The 21,488-nt window shown below is 59.7% G+C and overlaps 6 protein-coding genes across 6 annotated transcripts; 2 read left to right on the top strand and 4 right to left on the bottom strand.

The window, feature by feature from the left end:
* Nucleotides 1-19: 19 nt before the first annotated feature.
* BDZ90DRAFT_3005 (hypothetical protein) lies at nt 20-5,017 on the top strand. Its single transcript, XM_025509475.1, has one exon. It carries the CDS (start codon nt 109-111, stop codon nt 4,804-4,806), a length of 4,698 nt encoding a protein of 1,565 aa, XP_025364637.1. The 5' UTR covers nt 20-108; the 3' UTR covers nt 4,807-5,017.
* BDZ90DRAFT_229063 (hypothetical protein) lies at nt 4,867-6,280 on the bottom strand. Its single transcript, XM_025504895.1, has 2 exons — nt 5,528-6,280; nt 4,867-5,463 (listed from the first exon to the last, which is right to left on the bottom strand). Exons 1-2 carry the CDS (start codon nt 6,159-6,161, stop codon nt 4,991-4,993), a joined length of 1,107 nt encoding a protein of 368 aa, XP_025364638.1. The 5' UTR covers nt 6,162-6,280; the 3' UTR covers nt 4,867-4,990.
* Nucleotides 6,281-6,932: 652 nt separating this feature from the next.
* BDZ90DRAFT_3026 (hypothetical protein) lies at nt 6,933-8,978 on the top strand. Its single transcript, XM_025509478.1, has 2 exons — nt 6,933-7,100; nt 7,175-8,978. The coding sequence occupies exon 2, from the start codon at nt 7,329-7,331 to the stop codon at nt 8,853-8,855; it is 1,527 nt and encodes a 508-aa protein (XP_025364639.1). The 5' UTR covers nt 6,933-7,100; nt 7,175-7,328; the 3' UTR covers nt 8,856-8,978.
* BDZ90DRAFT_229064 (hypothetical protein) lies at nt 8,871-13,338 on the bottom strand. Its single transcript, XM_025504896.1, has 2 exons — nt 9,953-13,338; nt 8,871-9,867 (listed from the first exon to the last, which is right to left on the bottom strand). Exons 1-2 carry the CDS (start codon nt 13,224-13,226, stop codon nt 9,101-9,103), a joined length of 4,041 nt encoding a protein of 1,346 aa, XP_025364640.1. The 5' UTR covers nt 13,227-13,338; the 3' UTR covers nt 8,871-9,100.
* A 205-nt stretch (nt 13,339-13,543) lies between these two features.
* BDZ90DRAFT_229065 (hypothetical protein) lies at nt 13,544-19,174 on the bottom strand. Its single transcript, XM_025504897.1, has one exon. The coding sequence runs from the start codon at nt 18,958-18,960 to the stop codon at nt 13,690-13,692; it is 5,271 nt and encodes a 1,756-aa protein (XP_025364641.1). The 5' UTR covers nt 18,961-19,174; the 3' UTR covers nt 13,544-13,689.
* Nucleotides 19,175-19,499: 325 nt separating this feature from the next.
* BDZ90DRAFT_276532 (hypothetical protein) lies at nt 19,500-21,284 on the bottom strand. The gene is made up of 4 exons (XM_025508937.1): nt 20,055-21,284; nt 19,832-19,965; nt 19,705-19,770; nt 19,500-19,627 (listed from the first exon to the last, which is right to left on the bottom strand). The coding sequence occupies exons 1-4, from the start codon at nt 21,007-21,009 to the stop codon at nt 19,541-19,543; spliced, it is 1,242 nt and encodes a 413-aa protein (XP_025364642.1). The 5' UTR covers nt 21,010-21,284; the 3' UTR covers nt 19,500-19,540.
* Between the last annotated feature and the right edge of the window lie 204 nt (nt 21,285-21,488).

Genomic DNA, 21,488 nt, shown 5'->3' on the forward strand with positions numbered 1-21,488 from the left:
CGCAACCAACACTTTTGCCCGATCCTTACTCGCCATCATCATCAACATCAAGGAGCATATAGCCATCACTCCGGCTCCATCACATCGTATCAAATCGCACCGCTCAGCATGGCGGCATCAGCAGCCGCCGTAGCTCCGTCTCGTAATGGAGGCGGCTTTCGTCCTGCTTCGAGCCGCCAGCCGTTTAGACCCACCACTCGTCAGGTGCCGCCAAGGAAGGCGACGCAGTCTAAGGCGCAGCAGGAGGAGAAGCTGCCAGAGCCGCTTGACGACTCGGAAGAGAGCGAAGATGATGCAGCGGAAGATGACGCCGAGAACCAGCCACCACCGCGGATGCTCGATGCCATCAAGGAGGCCACTGCCTCTCCCAGCCCATCACCGAAGAAGGCGGCCCCCTCGCCCTCTCGATCGCCGATGCCTCTCCCTTCTTCCTCCTCACCTTTCAGGATGATCCTTGGCGCACGAAATGCCTCTCCAGCGTCATCACCATTCAGGCAGGACTCCTCAAGCCGACCGTCGTCCAGCGCCGGTACAGCCTTCTCAGACATGGAGACGGACGTCGAGGCAGAGGATGCCTCGATCGTCGCCGACCAGAATAAGGCATTCTCGCCATCCTCTCACACCGAAAGCGAGGATGAAGATGACTCAGAAGACAGTGCTCTCAACTGCAACCGTACATTGCGGTCCTCATCTCGCCAAGCGCATCTCGTCGTCTCATCCTCATCATCCTCATCACCGCCTCGCGTCTTCTTCGGCACTCCTTCATCGAGCGAAAAGGAGCAGCGCAGGCGATATTCGACGCGCATCAGGGAGAGACGTCTATTGAGGAGAGACAGCCTGGAGCTTGCGAGACGGAAGACTCTCACACTCGAGGAGGTTGAGGAGGCTGCGCGAGCTGTTAGGCAGGAGAGGAAAGCGAAGGAGGACACGGAGAAGGCAGACGAAGGAGAGGACGATAGCGTGGCGCAGAAGCCGGATGAGATGGATGCCAGTCGATCGGAGGAGACCCAAGGGTCCAGGGCAGTCGCGGAAGAGGAACCAGGCCAGCAGCCGTCTACATTGAGAAGTGATGCTCCAGAGGACGAAAAGGAAGCAGCTACCAGCCCGACCTACGGCGACGGGGAGCCGTATACCGCTCAAGCAGCCAGTCACGAGGCCAGCGCACAAGAAGCTTCAATAAGTGGGCTTTCAGAACCACAAGAAGGCAATGAACCGGAGCAACGAGAGCCAACAGCGGTTCAAGCTGCATCTATGCCGCAGAGGACAGAGCTTGAAGTCGAGGATGCCGCATTACCTCCTCCCTTCGATGAGACGCTGGCATTCGATGCGGTTGAAGCTCGAGCGACACAGTCAGAGATGGCAACTATTGCTCCTCAGTCTACCACTCCCGTCTTCGACGAGACTCTGGTCCTCAGCACCATCGAGGGCGGTGGCGCATTAAGAGCGGATGAAGATGAGTCGCCAATCATGCAATCCGTACTCGACGATTTCGCGGCTCCTGACGCGGCCCAAAATGCGGTTCAATGGGCGTCTGAGGCTGCCTCGACCTCTCAGACAGGCTTCGACGAGACTTTGGCACTCGACACGATGGAGCGTTCCGCGGTGCAAGAGCAAGTAGCGTCCACCCCGCAGTCGTCAGAAGTCGCAGATGAGCTCGTCGAAGTCCCCACTAGCTCGATCAATCGCAGCAGTCGCATCGCTCCGGCCCTCTGCTCCTTCGACGAGACACTCGCTCTGGACAGGCTTGAGGAAGCCGCTGCAGATTTGACAGCCGCCGCATACGACGCGAATTTCGAATCCGGCACCATCGTCCGCACCATCTCGCTGCCTTGCAAGGCCTTCTTCGATGAGACTCTCGCGCTCGAGACTCTGGAGGAGTCACAGCCGGAGGAGATCGAGGGATTGGGCGCTGAAGTCCCTCCCTCAGAAGCGGAGCAGGGGGCATCGCATCTCAGTGAGAGTGGGTCAGACGGTACTCAGCAAGAAGCAGCGGCAGAGGTGTCAGCAGAGGAGGCAGCCGCAGAAGGAGCTCAGCCAAAGGCCGAGGTTACCTCAAAGCCAGCTTCGGAGTCGACAACACCAGCTGCAGAGCCGCCCGCCAATGTCGGCACCACTTCCGCCTCGTCCTCCTTCTTGATGGACTCTCCGGGAGTGGGTCTAGCACGACTCGGACGCGAGGGTACGCCTTCAAGGTCAGTGCTGTCCGATATCCGCCAACAAGCTACAGGCTCCGCCATGCGTCGCCTCTTTCCTCACATCCCGGACAACTACCACGAGATCCTGGGCAAATCCACCCCCTCTTCGACACCGCGCTCGCCTGCCGTGACTCCGCTCGGGGAAAAGGACACGAATGCTAGCTGGAACAAAAGGGCGGTCAGGCTCACCCCAACTCCGTCCAAGCAAGCGCCGACCTCTCAAGAGCAAAACACCCGTCCGAAGACCCCGTCCAACACGTCACCGACGGACGAGGAGGAGCTTGTTCGCCACTTCTCGCCAGAAATGGACCGCCTGCGAGCTGCTCGAGACGCTATCCTCGCGGCTGCGGGACCTTCGCCGGACAAGTCACCGAAGAAGGCTATGCGCGTCGTCATCCCTAGCCCGATGAAGAAGGGCGGCGAGGCCGAGTCTGGAGCGGTTGACGAGAACAAGTCGCCAGTCAAGTCGCCTATGGGCACGTTTGGGCGAATCGACAACCTCTGGCAGTCTTTCAAGCAGTCCGGAGCAGATGGTGTCGACGATCATGCAATGCCCCTCCCTTCATCGCCAATCAAGGCGCCAACATCACCTACGAAAGCCAAGGTGATCAGCCAAGAGCTGACAAAGGGGCCTCTGCCAACCAGCAAGGAGCTGCCGCAGCCATCAACAAGCACCAAGCCTGCAGTATCGGCAACAACTCGCCTGCCTAAAGCGGCTCCGACCGCCTCGACGAGCCGGCTGGTCAAGCCAAAGCCGGTCACCTCCGGCATCCGTCCTCCCTCAAGTGTGGCGCCGAAGCCTCAAGCTGTCGTTGCGACACCGTCGACGTCGTCCTCAGCAGCCTCTGTACGCAAGCCACTCTCCACCAGACTGCCAACACAGAGCTCCGCCCGCCCTGCGTCTGCCGACTCGGCCTCCTCTTCTTCGAGCGTCCCTGCGACAAGAGAAGCCTCAATATCCAAGCTAAAGGACCCACGTCGTCCCCCTACTAAGCCCGATGGCACTACCAGCGTCCGCCGTGCACCTATCAGTGCGCTCCGCAAGCTGCAGCCGACGAGCGATGGCAATCCGTTCGCGTCCAAGGTCTCGGGAGGGCCCTCTGATGGCATCGACTGGCTTGCTTCGTCCGGCTACGCGAAAGCAGTCTCCAACAGCGACAATTCGGCGTCAGGAAAGGCCTCGCCAGAGAAGGTACCAGCAGTCGTAGCTTCCCCGAGAAAGCCTAGTCCAACAGAAGGCAGCTCGACGCACCTGCTCTCGTCGACGAGTCCATCACGACTCAGGATCAATCTCTCCCCCATCAAGCTGGCACGATCCGGTGGGCAAGGCGGTGCGGCACGAGCGAGACGAGTGCCCGTTGGATCCAGAGAAGCGACGCATGCTCCTGAACGGGTGGCGGCCAGTTCAGCAAGCGCGCCTGCCTCTGCTTCGATCAACAGTGGTACTGCGTCGATGAGATCGTCTAAGTCAAGCACGGGCTCGTCTGGCGCTCCTCCTACTCAGTGCGCGCCTCCAATCAGACCTGCTCCTCACGTCAATCTCCATGCGACCACGCCCATTCTGCAGCGGTCGGCTAATTCGTCGAGGAAAGCGGGGCTGAGTGCCAGCGCGGCTGGAACCAGCAGCAGTAGCTCGTCGCCAGAGAAGCCGACCTCGAGTAGTGCAAGTCAGCGTCTGGGCACTAGCAGCAGCAAGTCGTCGCTACGAGGGAATCGAGATGAGGGTCCAGCCGACAGCGAAGCAGCAGCGGATCCGTTCGCCCCCTCATCCTCATCCGAGCGTGCAGGAGAGACGTCCAAATCCACCAAGCAGCGCGCGCCCTCCTACTCTTCGGGAACCGCGAAGTCGAGCTCCTCATCCACGAGTAGCAACCCCTTCAACGGCCCCAGGGCTAGCCGCACGAAACCAGCCGACTCCGTCCCCTCGGTCCCCATCTCCTCTGCCGCTCTGGACGCCCTCACGACCCGCAACTCGCGCAAGAACGAGGCCTACTACGCCAAGCTGGACGTAGTCGTTGTGCGCATCGACGGTCCGCGCCCTCCTTCTCCCTCGAGCAAGATCCGCAAGTCCTCCGCTGGGGGCACACGCAGGCTGGGCAAAGAGCAGGCCGCTCGAGCTAGGGCGGACAGAGCGAAGAAGCGTGCTGCTGGGGATGAGTCGTGCGATATGTCTGGCGAAGGGGACAGCCTTGCAACAATGTCCGCCGCCAAGGCTCTTGAACTTGGTCAACACCGCTTGGGCGCCGGGGAGCAGGATGTCTATTGCACCCCTCCCAAGGTGCGGGCGGGTGCCAAGGGAGTCAAGTGGCATAAAGCCCTCTATGCTGGTCCGAGCGAGGCGCCTCGTGAGCAGATCGCCCACGACGATACGCCTGACTGCGGTGGTGCTCCACAGGCGAGGCGAGGTGCACATCGTATGCGTGGGGCTGGCCCATCGAGACTGGTAGCGAGAGAGTACGGCCTGGATAGACACGGCAATGTGAGAGGGGCAATGGAAGCTCCGCCTAGCCCTAGATGGACGAGGGTGAAGGTGACGGTGAGGAAGATCATCTATGAGGATGATGATGAGGAGAGTGAGGAGGAGGAGGAGGAGGGAGAGGAGTGGGAGTGAAAGGTTGGGTCGATCTTGTTGTATCATAGGCGACGCGCGCTCGATGGATGCGCTGCTCTCATCTACCCATGCAATGTTGGACAGCTACAGCGATAACACGATGGCAGAGCAGTCGTCAAGATCGTATAAGAAGAGCCTCAGCTCCTGCCATTAGCTTCAGCTTCTATTTATCCTTGCCTCTCCTCTACTGATCACCGCCCTCGGTCCCCGTAGCAGCGACAGTGACATCCCCGACCGGCTTACGCCCCACCTCAGCCAAGATCATAGCGACCCCTCCCTCCCTCTTCCTGATCCTCTCGACTTCCTCGTTACTCTTCGTCACCAAGTGCCCAGCAAAGCAGAGCGCGTTGAGGCTCAATGGCCCCACCTCTTCGCTAGGCTCGTTCTCCTTCTCCAGCGGGAAGTCTTCTTGAGAGCGCGGGATGAGATGCATGGCTCGGTGGGTGAGGAGGAGATTCCATGATGGGCGACTCTGCGGGATAGTGGCTTCAGGGTCCTGCTCCATCGCTGCTGATCGGGCAGAGAACATTGCGTCGAGGAGTTTCATGAGAATCATGCCCATCTTGGCCTCTACCTCTGTCGGTGGGAGGGACTTGAGGTTCGAGGGGAGGAGGTGAACAAAGTGCTGATAGGGGAGGGGCAAAGCGTGCACGGTTTCTATGGACGAGCATGCGATGTCAGCGCTGCTTACTCCTGAGAGTAGTCGTACACCCGCACTCACCCATCTCCTTGCCATCCCTCTCAATCCTGTCCAACAACCCTTCAATCAGCACGCCTCCACCCTCTTTGAGATCCACAAACTGCATATGGCAATGCGGCTGCGAGGCTCCCGAGTCGGGTCCGCAATTGAAGAAGCACAGCCTCTGCGCTGGATCTTCTGATGGGAGACTGGCGAGGATACGGTAGGAGAGGGCCAGAGTCTCGGGTTGCGGAGGGAGTGCTTGCGAACGGAAAGCGCGAGTGACGAGGAGGAAGTGCTCGGGGATGAGGGCAAACTTGTTCAACAGCAATGTATGATGGTCTCCAAGCTCGGCGATGAGGAGATGCTGGTCGTAAGGTGGAGAAAAGACGTCGTTTGGATTTTGACCGCCTTCTTGTTGGGCTGGCTTTGTCGGCATTGGCTCCCTTTCCCCTCCCTGCTCTGCCTTGCGCCTCTTCTCCTCTGCCTTTTGCCTCAGAGCCTCGCATCGCCTGACCGTCCAGTTGAGCGTGATATTGCCCGCTGATTGCTCAAGATTATGTACCTCTGATGGGTAGAAGAAGGCGGATCCGCTGGCCAATGCAGACTCGTAACGCGAGCGAAGGAGGGAGGCTAGGTTGGCGGGCAGATCGTTTGCTGGTGTGGTGGAGGACATCCTGGTGGAAAAGCGGGGAGAAAGAGGGTATATCGGGGGACGAGAAGCGAAGGATGAGGATGCAATTGCTGTCGTTCTTCGTATTGCTAGCATACAAAGGAGGAAAAGGGATGTGCAGGATGGTCAAAGTAGCATTGCGCCCACTCGCTGCCGACCTCTCTCTGTCCGCCGCCCTCTCGATCCATGAATCGCGTCTTCCGCCCTCGACATTGCTGTGGAGTGCCAAGTGCAGCGCAATCAAGCCTTTCTCGCATCGCCTCTTTACGACCTCAATCAAGCAATGTATCGACGACTATGGAGCGACGCAAGTCTTCGAAGTCTGGTCTTTTACACTTAGCGAGTCCAGCGGCCCCTCCGTGGAAGCGCAGGCCATTGGAGGAGGCGGAGAGCTGCCCAGCAAGGAGCATCAAGAGAATCAAGCTTCGCCTGCCTGGCAAGCCACCCTCTGAAGCTCGAGGCAATGACAATGTTGACTATGACCGTAAGCAACAGTCACAACAGGGCGAATTCATGGCTAGCACGGGCCCTTCCAATGACGACCAGCTGAGTCCGAGCTTCACGCCCGCCGGCCATCCAACCGCAGCACCTACTGCCACTCACATCGTAGCAAGCAAGCCTGCTCCCTCAATCACCGACATTAAAGTCAAAGCCCCGCCACGCAGCAGAACGGAGCAAGCCATGATGCACGACATCGTCCGGCTGCAGGCCTTCTTGCAAGGCTCTGCCACTTGCAGAAGGCAGCTTCAACCGGATCCCGCTCCCGTCGCGTCCTTCTCTAAAGCCTCCCTCGAGTGGAGCCCGCACGAAATCCTCCGTCCAGCCCAATACCTGCCGCCGCTGTGGGCCAGCTCGCACGAAGAGCTCAGTGCAGTGACCGAGCTTTATCCCGCGGCTTCCAAAAGCAAGGGCAAGGCCAAGGAAAGCCCGGTCATGGTCAAGGCGAGTCGGAGTGGTATTGCAAGGGGCTTGCTTTTGACAAGACGGCTGATGCTGGGCCACGAGGCGGCTGGCAGGATTGGGAGAGATGGTCAATTGGTCTTCGATCTGGTATCCTCGGGCAAGCGGCTAAAGAGTATCAAGGCAAGCAAGGCAGACGATGGAACAGAGTATGCTCCTGACCGGGTCAAGGAGGAACCGGCCGCACCATCCAGTAGTACACCGTGCCCCATGCCCGCGGCACCGGCTGGCAATGACAGCGATAGCACGACGTCCACTCTCCACGACCTCATCGCGGGCGATACTACACAACTCGCTCTCCACCGCGCATGGCAATATCGCGCCTCGCTCTACCTCTTTCTCGCACGCTCCAGCACAGAAGGCAGCGACACTGCAGAGAAGGGCGGCCTGTCCCTCCTACCGTGTCAGCTGCCAAATGAGGTAGGCGCTGTAGCGGTCGGCTGGGCGAGAGTAGTTGATGCGCAAGTGATCAACGCTGATGGAAGTGAAGGCATCAGAGGCTCCTCGCGCTCTCGCCGAGGCGAGGGCGTTAAAGTACGCTGGCGTCTGACTGTCGAGCTGGACGACGAGAGCTGGTGGCTTCCCTGTGTCTTGAACAATGAATGTTCGGACACTTCGCCGTCGAGAGGCGGCAGCGGCTGGACATCGACGCGAGCAGTACAGCACCTGCTTCACCCGAATACCGCCTCATCATCCGTCGAGAATCTCTTCCCCTCCAAGCCCACATCCATCCTCCAATCGATCCCCTGCCCCACTTGTCACCGCGCTACTCCGCGTCTCCGCTGGTCCTGCCACCACTGTCAAGCCTGTGACACCCTGATCCCTGCGCGCACGCCTAGTCTCCCTGCGGGGGATGTGGACTTCGGCTCCTCGCCCTTGCCTACGATAGGGCCGCGCATGGATAATGGGAGAGCAGCGTGGGACAGCGAGGCCGTTCGGAGAAAGCTGAGCACACTGCTCGGCGACGGCGGGAAAGAGGCCGTCAAGTGCGCTGAGTACTCCTGGCTGTCATCGCCGACGCCTGTGGACGGAGCAGCATCAGCGCCATCACTGGTTCACCTTCTTTCCTCGGGAGCGTGGACCAAGACAAGCAAAGGCGCCCTTTCTTGGCTTCTGTCCTCTGCAATGCCCTACGAGCGTACCAATGGCGGCAACACGTTTCAGCTGGGCCTATTGCTGGCTGACAGCGACAGTTGCAAAAAGCAAGCAGCCTGCTGCAACGCCAAAGAAGCAGGTCCTCTCCTCCATCCGCTCGACATGCCCGACCTCACACTCGCCCAACGCCTCCTCGATCTCGTCGACTCAATCGAACAACGCAGCTCTGCCTCCCTCTGCGCCCTCGGCACCAGAGAGCCGCGGGTAGCGCATCGCGCCCTCCTCACAGTAGCGGGTTGCACGGGTGCAAAGCATCGCCTCGAGCTGCCTGGAGCGGAGGCCACATATCTGCACTTGGGTGGGCCGGCCACGCTCGCTGCCACGACGGCGACTCCAGATGTGGCAAGGAAGGCAACGAAGACCATACTGAATGCCATGGTTGCGAACGGAGATATGCTGTGCGTGCCTGCTACGAAGGCCAAGAAAAGGAAGGAGAAGAAGGGGAAGAAGGCGCAGAAGTCATCAGAGGAAGCCGCAGCTGAATCCTCTGCGGCGCCGGCGCCGGCGCCGCCCGCGCCCGCTGTGACGATCACAATCGAGGCCAAGTCCCTCTGCATCGGTCTGCTCCTTCTCGCGGATTGAAGTCACTTCGCAAAGGTCGTCTGTGCGTGCACGTCAAAGTGCTTACTGCTTAATGTTTGTATTGACAACCGGAGCTATTTGAGAGAGGGCTGCGCATCTAGAAGGAACCAAGGAGACGCCGGGAGGGAAGAAGGCAGAAGGGAAGAGGGGAACACAGTTTTGATATGCTTGTCGTGTTTCGGTCACATAGTCACTTTTCTATAATCAGCAGTTGCTTCTTTACCATCGTTGCTTGACGTCTTCAATCACTCCCCGTTTGTCTCCTCCTTCTTCTCTTCCCCCTCCTCCCCAGCCTTCGGTCCATATCCTCCGCCCTCCGGCCCCTTTGGCAACCCAGCCATCGTCGCAAGCACGTCGACCACATTGCCCGGGCCGTCGAGATGCCACTTCGCAACCGTCTTCCTGCCCTTGGCTCCCACGGCCGTTGTGAAGATGCCGCTGCGAGTGAGAGCGAGCTCACGAGGGGCGTCTTCCTCGTCGTTCCCCTCACTTTGGGCAAAGCTGTTGTCCCCTTCCTCGCCTGTAGCTTCGCCCTCATCTTCGGATGAAGAGGCAGCCAAAAGCTCAGAGGAGACCTCGCGCTGCAGTCTGGATGAGGCCTGCTGTTGACCTTTCCCACTGCCGCCATTACCCACAGGCGTAGCCGTTCCCGAGTGCAATGGGGTAGGCGCGGTCATGAGGAGTGGCACATTCTCCTGATCCTCGGCACCGCTGGCCCCTTCGTGCGACACCCTCCTGCTGACCGCCGGTGAAAGCGTAGTGACCTTCGCACTGCCCGCTGCCGGGCCTTGGCCTTGAGCGCAGGTGGCTGCCAGACCGTCGGGAACCCCGCTGGCCCTGGAGGCTGCTTGCTGCTGTTGGATGGAGGGAGAGGATGGGCCAAGCAGTTCCGAGTCGATGGGGGTGAGGGAGGTGAAGAACTTCATCATGTCCTCGTCAGTCCGGTCGTCACCGGCGCAGAAGACAAACGAAGCGTCCGGGTGATTATAGACGATGCGTTTCACGATTTCACCTAGCAGCGCAGCGATGGCAGCAAGGAAGAATGTCTGGTTAGTATCTCGCAATCTCTCTTCTTTGAGCTTCACCGCACTACTCACCCTTGTTCACCGCAAGTGGTCGCACCTCGAGATTCTTCTTGCCCACCATGACCTCCACGGCGAACTTCTCCTGAGCAGCAAAGTTATCCATGTGCGCCTGGCACTCTTTCGCCTGGAATGCCCCATAATCCGGGTCTGCATTCCTGTAATGCCAAGTGATTGCACTCTTCTTCTGCTCGATCCAGCTGCCCGAAGTGCGCTCTGTGTAATACTCGAAGACCTTGCGCAGGTCGACCATCCAGCTCATATCGAGAGCTGCGGTCATGTTGACCCATTCAGAGGAGCCAGGTTCCTTGATGTAGCCGCCATGTTCGGCTGAGAAGCCTATGTTGGTTAGATGGCCGAGGATCTTGGTGAGGAAACGCTCGTCTCGCCCGGAGATGATGTAGATGATGTTGCGCGGGTCCTGTGCTAGACGCTCCATTGCGTCGAGGAGACGCTGTGAGGGCAAGGCGGCTTCGGGATCCTTGACGATGGGGGTAAGAGTGCCGTCGTAGTCGAGAAGGATCAAGCGCTTCTCTGCAGCGTCGAAGCGTTCCTTGAGAAGCGAGCGGTCCAGAGCTGGAGTGAAGTGAGCGTTGGTGTCGGAGAAGAGGCGGAGGAGAATGAGCTTGACGAGGTGGATCGCCCAGTGATGAGAAGTGTGCCCGATGATCTGACGATGCAGCTCGTCGTGGCGGAACTTGCGCTCTTCGCCTGTCAGACGCAAGCCGTAGTCGATGGCCTTAGCTACACCGTAGGTATTCCAAGGGTTGACCTGCAAGGCCTGCCTCATCCTGCCGGCTGTTCCCGTGAACTCGGAGAGGATGAGAGGGGCCTGGCTGCCATTGGCGAGGACGAACTCCATCGATGTGGTATTCATCCCGTCGCGTACCGAGGTAATGAGCGCCATATCGGCAATGTTGAGCAGCGCAAAGTACTCCTCCCTCAGCAACTGCTGGTGGTAATGAATGCATGGCGTGTGGTTGAGATTCCCAAACTGTCCATTGATGTTGCTCACCAGCTCCGAAACTTGACGCTCCAGCATAGGCGAGTCAGTCATGCTCGGCGCCGTAATCTGGATCAAGACGACCTTGTCTCGCCACTCCGGCCATTCCTCGAGGAACTTCTGGAAAGCCTGTAGCTTCTGTACAACACCCCTCACGACGTCCAGCTTGTCTCTGCCGATGATGATCTTCTTGTCCTTGTACATATCCCTTATCGCTTTGATCTTCGGCAGGACTTCCGGAGCCTCTGCATCTTTGGCGATCTTGGTCGCGTCGATGCCGATTGGATTGTATGAGATGTGCGTGACATGCCCGCTACTGGACTCGATGCTAGTCGCAGAGGCCTCATAGCCGCAGACGCGGATACACGACGAGAGGAAGTGACGCGAGTAGCTGAAGGCTTGGAAGCAGGCCAAGTCTGCTCCTAGCATTCCTTCGATGATCTCGCGGCGTTTAGGAAGGCAGCGGAAGATCTCGCTCGAGGGGAACGGGGCGTGGACGAAGAGGCCGATGTGTGCGTTGGGCACCAGAGCGCGCAGCATTGCGGGGACAAGGAGTAGATGGTAGTCATGGATCCATACCATGTCTCCTGGCTTGTACTCGGCGGCGATCTTCTCGGCAAAGGCAGAGTTGGCCGCCCAGTAGGCCTCCCAGCTGTAGTCTTCCCAGCCTTTGCGGTCACCAGGGACGTCTTGCCAAAGGAGGTAGTGAAACAAGGGCCAGAGCGTCGTCTTGCAGTAGCCTTCGTAGTGGCCGTGTGCTACTTCGTAGTCGAGCCAAACGGGCACGTACTTGATGCCGTGCGCTGGTGCGCTCTCGTCTTCGCACATAGGATCGGCGCCGTTCATCAATGGACCTGGCACTTGTCGGACAGGAGGAGCTCCATCGGCGCTCATTGACGGGTCTGCGCCAAGCACAGGAGCGTCTTGATCCCTCCAGCTCTTCGGGTCGTCAAGGCTTCCCAGCACCTCTTCGATCTCTCTCCTCTCATCCTTTGTCGTCTCGCTGGCCTCCTTGCGCTCGTCCTTGCGAGCTTGCGCTGCAAAGTGGATATCGCCGGGCCATCCGATGAAAGTCTGCTTGTGCGACTTGCACAGCGAGCGAATGCCCGAATTGAGAGCCGTATGACCTCGACGAGGTGCGAGGACCCATTGTGGAGGGGTCGGCTGGTTCTGTTGCTGAGGCGGCGTGGCTGCAGGGCTAGGCTCAAAGTCACTGATCCCCGCATTGCCGTATTGTATCGCGGCTCTCGGGCTGTCGTTGCCGCCGTCCATGCTGGAGAAGCTGAAACGCGAGCTGAAGGACATGCGACTAGGACGTCGACTTCCCACAGGAGTGTAGGCGTCCTTCTCGCTCATTGCATCGTCGTTGTCGTCATCATCGTCTACGACGGGCGTCATCATCCACGCTCTCCTTCCTCCACGCAGCCTTGATCTTGCCTGGTTCTCAGCTAAACGCCTCTCGATCTCTGCGCCGTCGAAGAGGGTAAAGACGCTGCCTGGCTGGGCTACTGATGGTCGGCGATTCGGGCTGGCTTTGGCGCTATGCTGATCCTCGCCCTTGTTCTGCACTTCGGCGGCTTCCCTTCTAGCCTGCTCTGCCGCTGCCTCTTTGGCTCTTGCTTCCATCTCTGCTTGCCTGGCTGCCTTTCTCGCCCTAGCCGCAGCCGCCATAGCTGCTACGCTAGCCGTCGCTGAGATCTGCTCCTCCTTGCGCCGCTCAAAGTCAACCTCTGCCAGCGCTCGAATCACAAAGGGGATGTAGTGGCTGACATGGATGATGCGACCCGACAATGGTTCCTCTGGTTGCTTGGCGTTGTAGTCGCTCTCAAGATCGGCGACCTGTTGTCGCACGTCGTCGAGGCTCTCAAAGTCATCCCAGGGTCCTAGATCTCCCGTCGCTGCGGTCCCTCTTCCCATGCCACCGATGCCATCGGCCTTTGGACCAGCCGCATGTCCAGCGAGGGATGAGCGTGCGTTGCTCGCCCTCCGGCCACGCATACTGCCCCAATGGCCCGAGTTGCGTGACGTTGAGCGGTTCGAAGGGTTCCGCGCATGCTGCGAAGGCGAGTCTCGTACGCTAATGGTTCGTCTCAGCGGGCTCTCGGCAGCCTTTGGTGCGAGGCCAGAAGCAGATACGCTTCCCAAAGAGGGAGGCTGATGAGCGGCAGAAGTGCTTCCAGCAAAGGCTCTCTCAAAGGATGGAGGCTCCTCCTGGAAGACTTCGGGGCTCAGAGCCGGTTGGGCGCTGTGTGAAGGAGGCGGTAAACGCCCTTGGTCACTGGCCATCGATTGGCGTACGCGCGTGCGGGCGTATCCGTGTGAGTGGTGACGATGGTGGCGATGATGGAGAAGATGGTGGCCAGGTGCAATCACTGAAGGGGCCGAGGGCGCAACGATGTGTAGCTAGCAGCAACAGCCAAACGGCGACGGCAAGTCCAGTCCCGGATCAGGGCGGCGGCGGCGGCGGCGCGCCTGCTTCGAGGCCAGACAGACCCAGACCAACGCTGGCCGCCCGCCAAGTCTTGCCCGCCGCGTCTTGCTCGCCCTGGCGTCATGCTGAGTTGCCCTTTGCCCGACGAACTCAGCGGCAACGATGCGAGAACAACACGATCAAAAAGGACTCGTATTTTTGAAACAAAGTAGAGGCGTGCGTATCGCAACGAAGGAATGTATGGTGCTAGAAGTCAGAGAGGAACACAAGACGAGGAACAGATGTAAAAGAAGGTGAAAACTAGATACTCGACGCCGCTCAAACCTGCCTACTGGCCCTACCACTCCTACTGGCCGGCCTCAATGATCCGAATGGCGACTTGGGACGAGACACAGTAGGTGTCGCACTCGCAGAGGTGGTGTCTGGGAGAGGCATGTCGAACATGCTCGTCAGGGACTCTTTGCCCTTTGATTGCGAGCTCACGCCTGACGACGACGGTCGAGGAGCATTGAGGTTGAGCGGCCCCAGCTGAGGAGGCTGGGGCGAGCTGAGCCGCGATGTGGGCCTGCTGGCCGTCGTAGTGCTGCCCGTTGTAGAGTCCATGCGCGAGTTCCTCGGTCTGACCGCGCTTGCTACGCTTAATCTGCTCGAAGGGCGTCCAGACGTGGCCTTGTCCCCCGCACCACCAGCCGTCCCGGTAGTTACGTTGCTCCCTCGCCTGACCTTGACCTTCTGATGATTATGATGATGGTGTGGGTTGTTCTTGTTTGCCAGCGAGCCCACATCATGCAGTCCACCGCAGCACGCTCGTACGTTATCAAGCCCCTCGAACCCATTGGCCGCATCCATCTCGGCATTCTCCTCGAGCATCTCCTCCGCCGTCTTGAGGAGGCGCGGGTCATCTGCAATCGCCGCAGAGGATGAGGTAGCAGAGGGGGCGCGTCGCCCGTACTCGTCCACATTTCGTTGGAAGTGGGCAGCCTGAGCGAGGTACTCTCTTGCAGCCGTGTCCCGCCGTTTGGACCGATAGCTCGCCCCACCCATCGTAGCAGCATCACTCACACTACCCCCACGGGCACGAGGCGTCGTGTCGTTGTATCCGCCACCGTAAGCGCTGATGGAGTCCGACGATTTGGTGCGATTCATGACCATGCGCGTTGCCCTAGATGCAAGGGAGGCGCGCGACCTCGGCCGGCCAATAGAAGCTGCGTCGCTCGCCGTGGTCAGGGCGTCGTACGCTGCAGCCCTTTGTGACTGCGCCCCATCCACCGAGTCTCGCTTGATAAGGTAGTTGAGAGCGTTCACCCACGCCTCGTGACGCTCCTTGTTTGGGGTTGTGACCTTCAGCTCGCGCGCGCCAGTCTGAATAATGATGGAGAGGTGGAACAACCCTGCCGGGTTCGGGTTCATGTCCTCCACAACGCGCACATCCTCGACGCAGGCACTCTTGCTAACCCCCTCAGCCATCCTAGCTCCCCCAGGATCAGTGATTGTCCAGTAGAGCGTCTTAGTATAGGGATGCACCCAGAAGTAGCGTCGGTGCCTCTTGTCACTGTGAGCATTACTGCTTCGCCGACCCATGGTCGTGCGACGGGACGTATATTTCCAGAGATATTCTCCGATCATCGTCTGCGTGATGGCCTGGATGATCTTTGGGTCCGTGGTCTGATCGTCGAAGCGCGCACCGCGGGAGGCAGGCCCTTGTCCGGTGATAGTGAGATCGCCCACCTCATCATCGTCTTCGTTTTCGTCCGCGGAGAGGGCAGACCTGGAGGTAACGTCTGAGGCGGCAGAAGCGCGGGAAGCACTGCGATAAGGGTGGCGCTGGGAGAGACGAGACATGATGCTGCCTGTGCCGACACTGTCTTGGTCGGAGGGCCTGGCGCGGCTCGATCGAGGAGCGACGTAGGCGCTTGGCGGGTGGGCTGAAGCTCGCGATCCGGCGCGGTTGTCCTCAAAGGTGCTGCCCCTTGACGCGCGAGCAGCGAGCTTGGGGGGCACAGGCGACGTCGGACGAGAAGGCGGCTGCGCAATAGTGCTGTCCCACGTTGTGGCCGGCGGAGAGATTGCAGTCATCGAAGCTGCCGACTTGCGTGACAGGTGAGCAGGGGGCGGGCTCGTTGGTGGAGGAGGTGCAGCAAGGACGGGGGGCTTGCTTCTGTCGGGCACCGTCTCAGATCGAGGAGCAGTAGGGTCGACAGCCCCCACCGAGTACATGGTAGGGGCAGGCGAGTCTCGTCCGAGCCCGAACGTGCCGATGCTGTCGCGAGGTCGGGCAGGCAGGACCGTGACGCCACCAGGACCGACGCTGGTCTCACCCGCCTTGCTCATCGCGACAGACTTGGGTCTGAGTGCGAGCTGCTCCTGCTGATGTTGCGCCCACATGGTGTCGTCTGTCTGATTGCTCGCGTCCTTGAGGTCCGCCAAGACTACGCGACGCACTCCCTCTTCCTCCGAGGGCTCCTCGGCATCGTGGAAGTCTTCCGAAGCCGCTGCCGCTGAGGCTGCTGCTGCTGCCGCCGATGCCGCTGCCGCCGCCTCAGCTGCCAAAGTAGCGGCTTCTGCCTCTCGAGCTCTAGCCTCAGCCTCTTTGTGCTCCTTGCGCACCGCATCCGTCTCGGCCGAAGCAGCCTCGAGCGCGCGGGTGTGAGCAGAATGAGCAGCCTCGAGCTCCTTGACCTTGCCTTCTTGCTCCTTGATGGCTTGCGAAAGCTGCCTCTTCGCCTCAGCAAGCTGCGCCGTGAGACTGTCAAGCTCTGCACGCAGGCGAGTGACCTCAGCTCGCGCCTTGATGACCTGCTCATCGCGCTCCTTGATAGCGGCATTGTAGTGCGACTCGAGTTGCGATACGTACGCGTCGTGAGTGGCATTGACGTCCTCGAGCTCCGCCTTGTGCCCAGAAATGATCTGCTGATGACGGCGTTCGTTCTTCTCGAGCTCAGCCTTGTGCTCTCGGATGATCTGCTCTTGGCGGTGGTCGCGCTTGTCGAGCTCGGCCTTGGAGAGACGTTCCCTCTCGGCGAGAGCTGTCTTGTGGGCTGCCTCGGCCTCGGTGAGCTTGGTGGTGTGAGCTGCGACAGAGTCAGCCAGGGCCTGAGCGTGACGAGAGCGAGCCTCAGACATGCCGGCGTCGTGTGTCTTGGCTTGCGCTGCAAGGGCGGCGGCAATAGCTGCAGCGTGAGCCGCTTCTTTGCTCGACAAGGCGGATGCGTGTGACTTCTCGAGCTCCGAGCTCGTCAGCGAAGACTTGGCGTCTCGAGAGCGAAGAGCTTCGTCGTGGCCGCGAGTGAGCTCGTCGATGCGGCTCTTATGCTGTGAGGCCAACTGAGCAAGGGCAGCGTCGTGCGACTGGATGAGCTCGTCGATCTGGGACTTGTGGTGGGTGCGAAGTTGACCAAGGGCTTCCTCGTGGTCAGTCTTGGTCGCATCGTGAGACTGGATCAGCTCATCGAGCTGCGACTGATGGAGAGCACGAAGCTGGGTCAAGATGCCTTCATGCTCTGCCTTCTGTGCCGCCAGAGCAGGCGTGAGCAAGTCGGGCTGCTCAAGGTCGTCCGTCTGCATTTCACTGTCGGCCATCTCCTTGCGGATGACGACAGACGAAGACGCTCCATTGTCTTCAGCCGATTGCTCGCCAGCACCGGCAAGCTCGTCCTCCAATTCGTTGCCAAGGGCGCCTGCGGGCACGATATCCGAGGTGATGCGGTTGCGCGGTGCTCCCTTGTGCTGAGCTTCCTGATCGTCGTCGCCACCAGCCGACAGCAGTACATTGCGAGCCAGCGGGCTACCTGTGCTAAAGCGCTTGTTCTGGTTGGGCTTAATTGTTGATCTTCGTCGGTCCTTCTTGGCGGTGCCGGTCGGATCAGCAAAGGCAGGGTCCATACCATCGAGGCTGGGACGACCAGCGGATGAGGCCTGGTCCACGTCGCCTGATGCGTCTTCAAAGGAATCATCGAGCTCGGCGTCGTCCTCCATGAGGCTCGACGTGAGGCCCAGACGGCTGGCAATGTTGGGCCGAGTCGAGCTCTTGGGCATCCCGCCTGCGCCACGCCTCCTTGCGCGTCCTCCCGTACCAGCGTGAGAGCCTGCTTCGTCTACCCAGTCAGCGCTTTCGTCTCCTTCTGCCTCATCATCAGTGCTCTCTACGTCCGACGTGGTAGGGGCATTAATGCCAGCCTTTGCGAGCATCCTGCGCAGCTCACTGTTCTGCTCTCGCAGCTTGCGCTTCTCTGCCGAGTCCTTGCCCGTCTTCCTTTGAGCCAGAGCCAGCTTGCCACGCAGAGCAGAGACTTCACGTTCAGGAATGCTGTGAGAGAATTCCTCCGAGTGAGTGCTCGGGCTGGCCGGCAGCATAGCACCTTGTGCGCGTGCTGCAGGTGAAGCAAGGCCTGCTTCGTCCTCGTCGAGGGAGTGCTCGGAGTGAATGATGCTGTTGCTGACACTGCGAGAGAGGCGTGCCTGCTCGAGCCGCATGGCCTGTTGCTTGTATTTGGCCACCTCAGTCTGCAAGTCGCCGTTCTCGCGCTGCATGCTGGCCTTCTCCTTGCGAGCAAGCGCCGTCTCCGTCTCTCGCAAAGTCATGACCCTCTCCAGCTCTTGGGCCTGACCCTCCAGCTGGACCTTGCGCTCATCTGCGAGCTCGCGAGCCTTTGCCAAATCTTTTGCGATGCGACTGCGCTCGTTGTCGACTTTGCGTGAGGAGATGCGCTCCTCTTCGAGGACGCCCTTGAGCTCGTCTAGGTTGACTTGTAGGTCCCAATTCTCCGCTTTGAGTGCATCTTCCTGCTCGACTAGCTGCAGCGCCTTTGGCTTCCAGAGGGCAAGCTCCTCCTCGTACTTCTTTTTGCCCTCGTCTGCGTCCTTGAGCTGCTGGTCACGCTGTGCTAGGAGGGCTTGGAGGCGCCTGATCTCCTGTACGAGGCCTTCTTGCAGCTGATTCACAAGATTTTGGTCCCCAATGCTCGTGGGTGCGGCCGCATTGCGAGCTCTCCTGTCAGACTGGCGTAAGGTGGGACCAGGGCTGCCAATGGACATGTCAGCACCGCTGGCTGAGCGCGTCGGCGTGACCCATCGCTCAGAAGGGGCTGTGGGCATGCCACCTGGTGCGGCCAAATCGGGCTCATGCTCGCTGCTACTGGATGGCATGAGTTCGCGCAGAAGTTTGGCCTTTTGGGTCGCCATGTCCTTGATCTCGGCGTCGATTGACTGGGTGAGCTCTCTGGCATGCTCGGGATCGCAGTTCTCGAGGTCTTCTCGCAAAGCCTTGATACGCTGTTGTTGCTGAATGAGGCCTTGCCCTAGCATAGCAGCTGCCGTTGTCTGATTCTCAGTCTCATCGAAGAGAGCGTGTAGGCGCTGATGTGCTGATCGAGAGGGGGCGATGGTCGCTGATGAGGATCCAGACGATGAGGACGTGGGCAGCGGCGGAGCGTGAGATGGTCCGTTGGTGTTCATCTCAGTGAGGGCGGCAGTGCTCTTGCGCCCTCGCAATGATGCACCCGGTCGCGTTGGCGGCTTGAATGCCAGTGAGCCGCCGTTGGAGGGAGTTGATGGTGCCAGAAAGTCGGCGGAATCGTCAGGAGACGCCATGATGAGGATGTGGACAGGGGTGTCGCCCTGCCGCAAGATCACGAAGGCGCTATTGGCTTTGCTCTCTCTCTCTTTCGCGGTTTGCCTCTTCAAAAGGCGTGGGCAGGACTGTGACGAGCGTCCTTGAGAGCCCGCGATGGCTCTGGGTGAAGCTTTTGCTGTTGCTTGACGGGATGATTAGAGGAAGAGATGAATGAGCTCGCTCCAATTGGCTGCCTCGCCTCGATGTGTGCACTTCTCAGACGGCAGGGCAGGCGGGCAGGCGGGGCAGGGCGGGCGGACAGTCCAACGACGAGCGAGAACTGAGCCGTCGGGCGCGGAGCCTGTCGAAATCGACTTCAACCAACACCGCCGCCCCGTTCAAAACAAAGACGCAGGGACGCGGCGGCGCGCATCATCACCACCCTTGACGCTCGAGGTGGGCGTGATAGCGGCGATCAGTCATCGCAGGCGAAAGGGAGGGGCGGGAACACGATTGCCAACACGACTGCCACCTGAATGAGGCAAATAACATCAGAAGTGGATGATACAAACAGAGACCCCTCCTACGCCGTGATATGCAGACGACAGTTCTCCTGCGTCACTGTCCACCGTCACCTCGCAGCTGCTGCGTCAGGGCAGGATTGATCGTCTTCTCGCCGATCTTCTCAAACAAACCGGGCAGAAACTGCGCAGAGGGAATGTGCGTCTTAGTATTCGCGCTTGTCTAGCCACCTTGGAGCATTGATCGCGGGACGTACTCACGTTGAATTGATCGCCTCCAACCTTGACCAGGAGGAAGTAGACGAGCGAGAGGAGCGAGACAATGAGCTGCGTGGGCAGTGGAAAGAGTCAGTATCGTAGCGCTTGGCAACTGCCGCTGGCTGCTCACCATCAGCTTGTTGTTGGCAACGGCGTCTTTCAATCCCAAGCCGCCTGCCCCCTCGCCACGACTCCATCTCTCCCACGTCTCATGACGCTCTCCTTCTTGCATCCTCCTCATCCTGGCGTTGCGCTCTATCAGTCCTGTGGGCGTGGGAGAAGGATGCGGTCCAAGTCAGTCGGTCTCTTACCTTATCGTATCACACTGCTGACGCTCGCCAGTCGCCACTCACTCTTGCTCGGCAGGTGATAAATAGCCAAAGTAGGCGCAGCAATGAGGTCCAACTTGGACGCCAGGTGCACCCGAGAATACGGACGAAGGTACGACGTGCCCGCCGTATCCGTCAGCGACAGGCTGGCATCAATGTCAATTTCTCCTGCGAGGAGGAAGTCCTCATCATTGTATAGCTTGGGTGGGTCGACGAGTTCGTCACCATTCACGGGCGTTGGCGGCGAGCCAGTGCTAGCGTCGTCCGATGAGGATTGGTTGGAGTGCTGGCCCTGTTTCCCTGCTGCGGCGGCGTTGAGGTTTGATCCAAATCCCCCAGCCGCTCCTGAGTTGCTACCGCCACTACGCTCTGAAGGCAGCGACGACCCGTCGTTCCAGACCATCGAGACCCATGGCTTCCCCTCTACGCCCGCCTTGTACCATTCTTCGTCCACGTCGACGCTGACGTAGATGACCTTGAACTCGTGGGGATGCCTCGACTGGAAGTCTGTGATTGTCCTTTGGTACTCCTTGAGCGGCATGCCCGCCCACTGACTGCTGAAGTAGAGTGCGACGACTTTGCAGTCTTGGAAGTAGCGTTTCAGATTGACTGGCTTGCCGTGGCTGTCCACTAAACGTAGGCGACGCAGCAAAGGATCGGTATGCTGGTATTGCTCGGCGGGGGGCAGCTTGCTTGGTGAGGGCTTGAGGGCAGGTTTGAGCGGGGTGGACAGGGTCGATCCAGATGGTGTGGTGCTTGTCGATGAGTTTGCGGATTGACCCAGACCTGATGAGCCACCGTTGGTACTGCCGCTGCTGCTGGCGTTGCGCCTCATTGTTGAGTCGTGCGAGGAGAAGTCTGAGATTGTCTGAGTTGAGGGCGAGGAGCGGAACGAGACGGAGCGTTTGGATGGTTGTGTGAGGGGTGAAGTGGATGAGGATGGATCGGGCGAGCCATACAGAGCTGTAGAGGATGCCATGGCGATTGAAGACTGCCGCCAAAAGGAAGAGGGACGGGGATGTGGGGTATGAACGGGTTGGGAGGAGCGAGCTGTGGCTCCTGACCTCGCTCGCACGGGCGCAAGCAACAGGGCCGAGCGAGATGGAGGCGGGTCGTGGGTAGCAGCGGCGATGAGTCGATTGGCTCGTCTATCTCGACACCGACTGTGGCTTGTAGGTGCGCGAAGAAGCTGGAGGTGATGTCGCAGCAGATGCAGATGTGGAGAGATAGGAGACAAGGTGTTGCTGATTGATCTGCGACTGCGTGGAGAACACGAACCACGACTGCGCTCGGACCGCGTCTCCGAAGGCTGCAGGCAGCAGCAGCAGGCAGCACCAGGCAGCAGCGAGCGCCACGCCTCCGCCTCTCTGGCAACCTGGCCAAATAGTAGCAATGGCGGCATTTCACGATCATGGCTCCGTGCAGTCAGGCACTCGAGCAAGCAGACAGCATCATCAG

This window comes from Jaminaea rosea (genome assembly GCF_003144245.1).
Source record: "Jaminaea rosea strain MCA 5214 unplaced genomic scaffold BDZ90scaffold_1, whole genome shotgun sequence".
Taxonomy (NCBI): domain Eukaryota; kingdom Fungi; phylum Basidiomycota; class Exobasidiomycetes; order Microstromatales; genus Jaminaea; species Jaminaea rosea.